The 11061-nt window shown below is 38.1% G+C and overlaps 1 protein-coding gene across 2 annotated transcripts in view; it reads left to right on the forward strand.

The window, feature by feature from the left end:
• Nucleotides 1-7972, forward strand: part of RERG (RAS like estrogen regulated growth inhibitor) — a 133875-nt gene extending 125903 nt beyond the window's left edge. For both annotated transcript variants that reach the window (XM_070790030.1, XM_019961504.2), the window contains 2 exons: nucleotides 905-978; nucleotides 2725-7972. In XM_070790030.1, the coding sequence (XP_070646131.1) occupies nucleotides 905-978; nucleotides 2725-3132 (482 nt within the window). In that variant the 3' untranslated portion in view covers nucleotides 3133-7972. The remainder of the gene's footprint in view (nucleotides 1-904; nucleotides 979-2724) is intronic.
• Nucleotides 7973-11061: the final 3089 nt, after the last annotated feature.

Raw genomic sequence — 11061 nt, forward strand, 5'->3', positions numbered from 1 at the left:
GAAGATTACTCTGATATTATCTTGAAGTGAAAGTGTTAGTCTCAGTCGTGCCAGACTCTTTGCAACCTCTATAGACTCAATAGCCCTCCAGGCTTCTCTGTCCATGGGATTCTCCAGGCAAGAATACTGGAGTGTGGAGCCCTTCCCTTCTCCAGGTGATCTTCCCAACCCAGGGATGGAACACAGATTAGACTGCAGGCAATCTATCCTGCATTGCAGGCAGATTCTTTACTGTCTGAGCCACCAGCCTCCAACTGGTACTAAGCAGCCTCTTCTATCTCAGCTTTGTTCTCTCTCTCCCTCTGTCCTCTACTGTGGGTGACTGTTCCTTACCAACCCCTGAACACCCAGGTCCAACCACCTTCTACCACCCCAAGGGTTCCTCCTAGCTTTCTACAGTCATTTTTTAAATGAATAGCAATCTGCCTTCCGTTAATGTTTAATACATTCCTAGAATGGAGGTCTAGATGGAAATGAGCAGCTCCTGTCTGTCTGCTATCGTGTCAGGAACAGAAATTAACATGATTCCATAAACTGTATTTTTAGGAGTCTCAAGGTAGAATGCTCTTGTGGGAATCACCTTCTCTTTTTAGGATGTGGAAGACTCATTTTAGAGAGAAAAGAGTATTAGAAAGCTTGCCTCACAGGAGAATAAAATAATAGAAAAAGGGAATCTCCCACGCTATATCCTGAGGATCTGTGGATCCCATATTAGAATCTGTTACTCCCAAGAACTTAAGAGTATAAAAATGGCACCTTCTTCCACCCCTTAGGCTGCACGTTTTTTTTTTTTTTTTAATGCTTTGGAAACAGGTATACATTGGAGACTAATTTATAATTTCAAGGATTAAATCTAATTATGCATTTATTTACCATTTTACCTTCGTTTTGCTCATTCCCTCAGAATCAACCTACCGACACCAAGCAACCATTGATGATGAAGTTGTCACCATGGAGATACTAGATACTGCTGGGCAGGTGAAAAAGGAATTCAGCTCTAATATTTCTGGATAAATAAAAATGAAATGTGCATAATATGAACAGAATTAAGACACTTTTCTATAGTTAACTAATGATGCCTAAAGATTTATCTAGTTATGCTTTATATTAGTTTATTTGCAATAGCTTATATATATGTCCTTATATAAATTACTCAGTGCTCCAAGGGTTTTGAAAATACCCTAACATTCATATGCTATCATCTAAAGTAGAATTGCTCACCTCTATTATGGGGAGATCACAAGATATTAATATTAGGTTTTCATGGTTAAATGTGTTTTGAAATACTCTGATCAAGTTAAATATATATCTTTACTGGAGAAGTTCTCAGCACCTTTATTATGCTTATATATAAGTTGAATCTTAAAGAAATCTACAATATTTATATTCTTGACTTATATAACCTTAGAATCTTTTTTCAGAATACTTTAAGAATCTTTTCTGTAATATTCTTTCTAAACCTCATCACATCAGATTAAAAATTTGAGCCACATCATTGAACGCTAACAACTGATTTTAAAATGAAACTAACATACATTTGCTTTGCAGCCAGTCAGTTCTGAAATTATGAACAGTTTATAGGAAGGCTTGGTTCCCAAGAATACAAAGAAGTGAGTGAAAGTTGCTCAGTTGTGTCCGACTCTTTGCATCTCCATGGACTATACAGTTCATGGAATTCTCCAGGCCAGAATACCAGAGAGGGTAGCCTTTCCTTTCTCCAGGGGTTCTTCCCAACTCAGGGATTGAACCCAGGTCTCCCGCTTTGTGGGCGGATTCTTTACCAGCTGAGCCACAAGGGAAGTCCTCCCAGGAATAGGGGTGACCACTAAGAATGAGAGTTAGGAAGCTGAAGGATATCATGGTGCTTTTCAGTTACTACTTGATAAAACTATTTAATCCAAGAAATATATTTGCAGCTAGTTATACAGTTTTCCTTCTCATCACTACCTGCTCCCTATATATGCTCTCACCTTCCAGAACTGATTCTAAAGAGAGAGACAGCAGGAAAATACATGCCTGGAGAAGTCATCTGAGCCTATAATGGCAATGGCAATACATTTTCAAATCACACCTGCTTAAGAACGCTTTCAAATGCTACCTTCCTAAGAAGGAGGGATCACCCCTTTTGAGAATCACTGCAATTGAGTATCTATCATTATTGAGACTGCATAATATATCAAAGGTGCTGAGATAGAAAATGAAGCCCAAATCCCTTAGCTTTTACTTTGACTCTATACAATTTTTCACTTTTTTTTAATTTGGTGGCTAATTGTCTCTAATCTGAAGAAACAATTAAAAAACAAAACAAAATCAAAACCGCTTCACTAAGCCATGCCTCTAATTCTGATCTCAGAGGATGGGGTGAGGTCTACTTGTTTGTTACCTGTTGGCCTATTGTTTAATTGTAATGAAAAATCTCAGAGGCAGTGTGCTCAACTAGGAGGATAATTTCTTTATAGTCCTTGCAATTACACATTTAATAATGTGGCAAGAAAAAGTTAGAAGCACAAAGTTAGGTTCCGTGCAGTTAGAAAATGTTTAGTACCCTAAGGTATGCTTCTGTTCCAAACTGAGAGGGTCAGCTTGTTCAGGCAGTCTACCAAGAATTTCAAACACTGCTGAATGTAAGGAATGGTTGTTAAAGGATCACTGTTAGCAATTGCAGCATCTATACACTGCAATTACTTCCAGGTCTCCCGACTGCTGTTTTTTCCCTGCCAACAGGAAGATACCATTCAGAGGGAAGGACACATGCGATGGGGGGAAGGCTTTGTGCTGGTCTATGACATTACTGACCGAGGAAGTTTTGAGGAAGTGCTGCCACTTAAGAACATCCTGGATGAGATCAAAAAGCCCAAGAATGTGACTCTCATCTTGGTTGGAAACAAAGCTGACTTGGACCACTCCAGACAGGTCAGTACAGAAGAAGGGGAGAAGCTGGCCACAGAACTGGCGTGTGCTTTTTATGAGTGTTCTGCCTGCACTGGAGAAGGGAATATCACCGAGATATTCTACGAGCTGTGTCGAGAGGTACGTCGCCGGAGGATGGTCCAGGGCAAGACGAGGCGACGCAGCTCCACCACGCACGTCAAGCAAGCCATTAATAAGATGCTCACCAAAATCAGCAGTTAGGCAACTTCGTCCTTGGGAAGACCCTGCTCAGGTGGGTTTGGGTAATTGGAAACATTTTCTTGCCCTTTTTCTTCCTCCAAAGAAAAGAAGATACTACATTCCTTGTTCTGACTCTGGGAAAAGTTTGGGCTTCCCACTGGTCCCAGCCTTCCATATGTTGGGAAGTTGCAGAGTGTTTTAATGCAATTTCAGTGTTGACAATCTCTCTTTTGCCTGCTTGAATAAAACATGCTCTATTGCAATTTGAACATGTAATCACCAGATTCTAAAATGGCTGGGTTCGTATTAAGCTATTTTTAGGCACCTTCACCTTGCTTCCATAGGTTGAAGTCTTTTCAAAAGCATTTTAAATTCTATTCCATGTCAAAACCTACAAATGATCATCCTAAAAATCTAAAGTAACAGAAAATACAGGGCTTCCCAGGTGGCGCTAGTGGTAAAGAACCTGCCTGCCAATGCAAGAGACACATTGGTTCTATCCCTGGATCAGGAAGATCCCCTAGAGGAGGGCATGGCAACCCTCCAATATTCTTGCCTGAGAGAATCCCATGGGCAGAGGAGCCGGGTAGGCTACAGTCCATAGGGTCACAAAGAGTCGGATACTATTGAAGCGACTTAGCATGCATGCATGCAATAGAAAACACGATGAAAACACAGTAAGAGTAGCTGAGACATTGTACTGAAGAATAGAGCCTTAGTTTCTATTTGAAGTGAGGCTTTTCTGAATGATCTTAAACCATCTAGTTTTTCTTTAACCTTTGTTCTGTTCTTAAATTCAAACATGCACTCACGAAGTTTTCCATTATCACAGGGAGTTTCATTTCAACTTGAGTTGACTGTCTCCTTGATCTGTTTATTGATCATTGCATCCTAATTATTCTTCTGTGATTCCAACAAGACTTAACTATAACAGAGACAGCAGGACCCCTCATTTCAAATCTGCCAGGCCATTTCTCATCAAGCCCAGGTGAAATAAAGACAAAAGGAATTTTTTCACCAAACCCTGACTTTATTGAATGCTAATAGAGGATTTAGAATTGGAAGTTTATTCATTTACATTTCTTTCTATGTTTATCATCTTAGCAGAAAGACAACATTCAAATAAACAGGGGAATTAAAAATGAAGCTTAACTACTCTTCTGTTGAGGACCCCAGGTTCTGTGCCAGGCACAGTAAGAAGAATTAGCCTCTGATTCATTTAAACTGGCTACATGGCTTCTAATATTTTGGATAAATTAATTCACTTAGAATTCAGAAAAGAGTGAGTGGTTAGAGTTCACTATGCCTGAATAAATGTGTATAAAACAGATTCTTATATTGTGAAACAGTCTATAACTGATAAAGCTTTATGATTCTTTTTTCCCCTATTATGCCCCCATATATTAAGATTTGGGCACTTTATTTTAGAAGAAAATATATCTTTTACATATGTGTGTATTTATAAATGCATAGATATATGTATAAAACTTTATAAGAGTTGGAGGCTTTAATTCACCAATGCATTTGGACAACTCAGTGTAATTGACTATTTTATGTGAATATAATAAAAAGCATAATTTTCACATTCTGTCACATTCAGGCAGTCTTTCTTGTGGTAACATGAGAAGTTTGCCATTTTAGGAGAGATTTTGAAAGACTATTGGATTGCAGAGTTGATGACTTATTGAATGTGATGCAAAGAAATAAGCACCTGTTCATAATAATAGCTACTATTTTTAGAGTCCTTACATGCTATTGTAGGCCCTTCATGTCTTATCTCATCATATTCTCACAATACCCCTATGCAAGAGATAGTATTATGGTCACAGTTGTAAGGATGAAGATACTGAGCCAAAAGGGAAAACAAGTTTGCACAGCTATTTAGTGGGTAAAGCCAGGATTTGAACTCAGAGAGGCAAAATCAGACTGTAAGCCTATACTGTGATCCACCATAGTGTCTTAGTAGACTTATTCTTGAGTCATCGGTATGAAGAAACAGAAAGGAGAAAATTTAGGGAAGACTTGTTTTATTCATGGGGCTTCCCTGGTGGCTCAGTGGTAAATAATCCACCTGCCAATGCAAGAGAGAGGGTTCCATTCCTGGGTCAGGAAATCTGCTGGAGAAGGAAATGGCAACCCACTCCAGTATACTTGCCTGAGAAATCCCATGGAGAGAGGAGCCTGGCAGGCTACAGTCCATGGGATCATGAAAGAGTCAGACACAACTTAACAAGTAAACAACAATAACAACTGTTTCAGTTATGCTTTCATTTGTTCATGAACAAACATTTACAGATAAACTGGGCATGTAACTTGACACATTAGTCCATCTGATGGTTTCTGAGCTGAACCTTGAAGAACGCAGTTAACCTTTGAACAGTGGAGGGGGTTAGGGGTGCCAACTCTTCACACAGTTAATACCCATATGTAACTTTTGACTTCTCCAGAACATAACTACTAATAGCCTACTGTTGACCAGAAGCCTTACCAATAATATAAACTGTCGACTGACACATATTTTGTATGCTTTATGTATTATATATTGTATTCTTACATAAATTAAGCTAGAGAAAATGTCATTAAGAAAATCATAAGGAAGAGAAAACACAGTTACAACACTATACTGTGGTGGGCTACAGTCCACGGAGTCACAAAGAGTCAGACATGACTGAGCAACGGAACACATATACATGCACTCTGTTTATCAGTACTATAAGTTTGTGTCATCTGTTCATAAAATGAATCATCTATCAGTACATACAGAAATATAGTCTTATGTATTACGAAGCACTGTAGATGTTATACGTATTATATTTGATGTCAACAATGGAAAAATCTGTGAAAAAGAAATTTATATTTATTTCATGCATTGATAACGAAGAAGCAGCAATATGATTCCTTTATAGTAGCCTAGTGTAATCAGTATGATTGCTTCATGTTGGCCTAGCCTATACACAATGAATGACTCCATCATAAAATTTGTATGGTATACAGTATTACAGTCAAATTCATAACACAGTATTGGAAAATTTACATTTTTCAAAAACTTCTTACCCATGACAATAAACTGATACATAGTTCCCTCAATTTTGGGAGAGTGGTATACTGTACTGTAATATGATTCTTTTAAAACAAAGTTATAAATGGCAAGAAAACTAACACATTATTAATTTTATAGTAAATATCACTCACCTTATACCTATATGATCTCCATATCTACATATTTTTAGTGTATTCATGACATATCTTTTTCTTAATTATTTCTAGGCTATGTCTTTTATCTGCAAGTTTTTTCAAATTGTCACAAACCTCCAAAAAGCTTTCCAATGTATCTGTTAAAAAAAAAAAATCTACACATATGTGGACCCTTGCAGTTTAACCCTGTGTTGTGCAAGGGTCACCTGTACATACAAGTTATCTAGGAAAGAAAGATGGTAAAAGTATCTAATCAAAAGTAATAGCACGGAACCAAAATATGGAGACATGAAAGGTGATGGTAATGTAGTAATTACGAGTTTAGAGAGCCACATATATCATTCTTCAAGAGGAAAAAAAGAAGGTGGGGAGAGAGAAGGGATTATGAGAAAGAAAAAAAGATAAGGGATTCAGAAGTAAAGAAAACATGTCACATCTATTCATAAAACTACAGGTTTAGGTAACTACATGTTAAAGGACCAAGTAGGTAACTTAGCTGTAATTCATTTTCAGTAATGTCCATTTAGACAGGGCAGGGAAAATGAAAGCAGAGAAAATTTGTTTTTAAAATGGCATCTTCTAGAAATACAATCTCTTTCATTCTCTCATGCTATACTTGGGGATGAAACTCAGCCAGTGCCCGTTAAGAATATGCTGCTAAGGAGGCCTACTGTATGTAATATCTCGATGCTCTCTTAGGTCAAACACTAACGAAGTGAACTTAACAGTCCCCAATACCAGCGTCTTCCTTAACCAGATGTATACATATCCAGACCTGTTAAAACATAGAACTACTGGCAGAAGTCCCAACTGGTAATTACAGAAGAACTTGAGATTGCACAAATATAAATTAGTTATTCCTCTCATGCCTCAGGCTTCTCCACAAAAGATTATAAACACACATTGGTTCTTTTACACAGTATTTTCATGACAGAAACCTGTGTGTTCTTGAACAGTAATGATGGGTTGTTACTACCACACTACCACTACCGATATTTGCTTTCTTGTAATTGTTTTTCTTTCAACAGTCAAAAGACTTTTTTCCGTATATTGTGTTTGTACTCATATGCCTCACAGCACTGAGAGAAGTCAGGATCTTTCTTTTGAGTAATACTTGTGGTACATAACCATAGATAAATACAACATCTTGCATTCTAAGTGTGGTAACATTCAAGCTTTCTTATTAAAACAGCCTCTGTCCACTTTGAGGATAAGAAAAGTAGTCAGTTCATTTGGCCAAATGTAATCAAAGTAAAGTTGAATTAAGGGTAAAGTTGTTGAGCTAATCACTTATTGGGAGAGTCTGAGAAGAAAAAGGACAAATAATTTTTTTTCTCCATAGGTTTGGCATTTTACATTTAGTGAAATCTGTATTCCCATATATATGGGTCTATTTGAAGACTGTTCTGTTTCATTGGTCCGTTTGTTCATTCTCTAGAACCATGGTATGTTAAAATTGTAGCCTAGTAATATGTAACAATTACTCCTATTATAACATGATTTTTTTTTCAGAGAACATTTGCTCTTTATTTTCATGTAAAATTTTGTGTTCACCCTGAATTATGTACAATAAGAGCGGTAAGCTTGCTTCTTTGTGACTGGAGTAGTGATACTCCCAGAGGTGATCAAAATTAAGAATAAATTTTTTTATTTGGGCATTACTGTACTCTGGGACTATGTAACTATTTGGTCTAAAAATAGAATCAGAAGGAAGATTTTCTGTTTGTGCTTAGAAGGTAGTGTCTATTTTTACCAAGCCTTACTAAGATATAATTGACAAAACATTGTGCAAGTTTAAGGTGTACAACCTGATGATTTAATGCATGTGTGTATTGCGACCACAATAATATTTCTTATCATGTTTATCACCTCACATAATTACCTTTTCCTTTTTTTTAATTTAAATTTATTGATTTTAATTGGAGGCTAATTACTTTACAATAGTGTATAGGTTCTGCCACACATCAACATGAATCTGCCACGGGCATACACGTGTTCCCCATTCTGAATCCCCCTGCCCCCTCACTCCCCGTACCAGCCCTCCGGGTCATCCCAGTGCACCAGCCCCAAGCATCCTGTATCGATACCTTTTCTTTTTTGTGGTGAGACTACTTAAGGTTTACTTTCTCGGCAACTGTCAAATACAGTATTTTTAACTGTAGTCATCATACTGAATATTAGATTCCCTGAACTTATTCTTTTATAACTGGATGAGTGACTGGAACTTTGTACACATTGACCAAAATCTCCCCATTTCCCCTACTTCCCATCCTTGGAAACCACCATTCCACTTTGGTTTGGCTTTTTTAAAGATTCTAATGTAAGTGAAATCACATGATACTGTCTTTCTCAGACCTATTTCACTTAGCCTACTACCCTTAAGGTCCATCCACGTTGCTGAAAATGGCAAGATTTCTTCTTTTGCCTGGTGAAATAATATTCAGTAGTGTATGTGTGCATCTCCTTTTCTTTGTTCACTCATCTGTCAATGGGGACGCTTAGGTCCTTAGATCCCCAATGTAAGGCCCCTTCAAGATCTCCAGGGGTGCAGACAGGAGTGTTTTCTGCAGGGTTCCTGAGCCATCAGGATTGTTTATGGACTCTGGCTGGAATGGACTGGAGCCCAGGTACAAGACTCTTTCAGAGTTTGCATTCAGACTAAGTTTCAGAGCCTTACCTTTAGGGGTTCTCAGACTGTGGTCAAGAGGGGCTGGAGTGGGTTCATGAGCCTCTTCTGTTATCCAGTACACAGGTGGGCGTGACTCCTCCAGGCTTCCTCATCTGGTGCTAGTAACAGACCCAAACCCAAAGGGACTGTAGCTGAGTTGTTATGGGTATGGAACTCTTTGTCTGTAGGAGACCACAGTTCACAAGTTAGCCATTTGGTGATGAACCTGCCTTCTTAAAATGGCCCTCAGTCTTCAACTACACTTCAGTTTCACAGCCTCCAATCTGGATCCCAAAGCTCCCACGAAGACACTTTTGTCCATGCTAGTGCTGTGTGTTCAGTCCTGTCTGACTCTTTGTGAGCCCATGGACTGTTGCCTGCCAGGCTCCTCCATCCATGGGATTTTCCAGGCAAGAATACTGGAGTAGGGTGCCATTTCCTTCTCCAGGGAATCTTTCTGACCCAGGGATCAAACACATATCTCTTGCATCTTCTGCACTGGCAGGCAGATTCTTTACCACTGAGCCACCTGGGAAGCCATGTCAAATTATTATTGCCAAGGGGAGGATATATGCGAGGGACAGCTTATTCAGTCATTCTGCTGATGTCACTTCTAAATAAGTTAATATTACTGGATGTATGAATGGCAATGAAGCAAGATTCACTTTGCTTCAGTAGGCACAGTCTTATTTTCAGTGTTAAAATTATATCATTTATCTGGCCATGATGGCGTTACAGGGACCAGACCAGATGTTTTTACATATTAAACAACTAGAAAGAACCAGACAAAGTATTTGAAACAATGGTTTTCAGTCTTTGAATGACAAGCAGTGCAGTATGATAATCCCTGAGAGAAGGGAAAGAATGAGGTAAACCCTATAGCTGTTCCAGTTTCCTGCCAAATGGCAGGTTCCAAGAAGCAATATATATCAAAACAGAGCTGGCAGTTGTACTGAGTTGAGGAGACAAAAATCGGAGTTTGGGGAGGCCAAGTTGATAAGACCGTGTTGGACAGAATGCTCTGACACGACTGAAGCAACTGAGTACAAGCACACACATGGAGAGACCTTCAGAAGGGTTCCTTATAGTCTTTGGCTGAGTGTGGGTCTTTGCATGGTGAGACACAATTCCTCAAGTTTGGAGAAAAAAGCCCTGGAAAGAAATAGGCCAAAAACTGGGAGGTGCATACATAGGGCTGACAGTACTATTCATATTCCCACTGGCCAGGGTGAAAACACCTTGTAATACACAGGGCATCAGGTAATATGCAGGACTTAAAAAGCATATTGTGTTAATTATGAGTCTAAATTAGCCCTAGACCCAGCTGCCGTAAGAAAGCTTAAAAAGATGTCTGAATTTTTTTTTTTTCAATCTGAGTCCAGGTAACTTGATTTTGTGCTGGAATAATACCTAACTCACTATACAAAGGTATACAATGAATCCTGCACTCAAGATAAAAATTGCAATGCCCGGCATCTAGTCAAAAATTACCATTTATGCTGGGAAATAGGAAAATATGACTCATAAATAGGAGAAAATTCAGTCAACAGGAGCAGACCAAGATATGCCAGAAGATAGCATTAAGAAACAAGTAATTTAGCTCTTCTAAATATGACACATATGCTTAAGAAGATAGAGACATTAACAGTATGAGGACAGAAATGAAAGATATAAACAAGGCTTAATTGTAACTTCCAGAGATTGAAGATACAGTATCTGAAATAACAAAACAGTAGGATTAACACTAGATAAGGTCCTAAAAAAATCACAGGGGAATTTAATGACATAGTACTAGAAATAATCCAAAATAAAGAGAGGAAACAAGACAATAATAAACAAAGAATCAATGGCAGCTGAAACAAACTCAAACAATCTAACATACATATAATTAGATTCCCAGAAATAAAGGAAAAGGATGGTGGAATAAAGAACTATTTGAACAAATAATGGCTGCAATTTTCTCAAATTATAAGCTCCACAGCTCGAAGAAGCTCACTAGACATCAAGTAATGAAAAGCAGAGGAAACAACACCAAGGAACATCAAAATCAAATTCCTGAAAAACAATGAAAAAAAGAACATTTAAAA

Source organism: Bos indicus, chromosome 5, assembly GCF_029378745.1.
Source record: "Bos indicus isolate NIAB-ARS_2022 breed Sahiwal x Tharparkar chromosome 5, NIAB-ARS_B.indTharparkar_mat_pri_1.0, whole genome shotgun sequence".
Lineage (NCBI taxonomy): Eukaryota > Metazoa > Chordata > Mammalia > Artiodactyla > Bovidae > Bos > Bos indicus.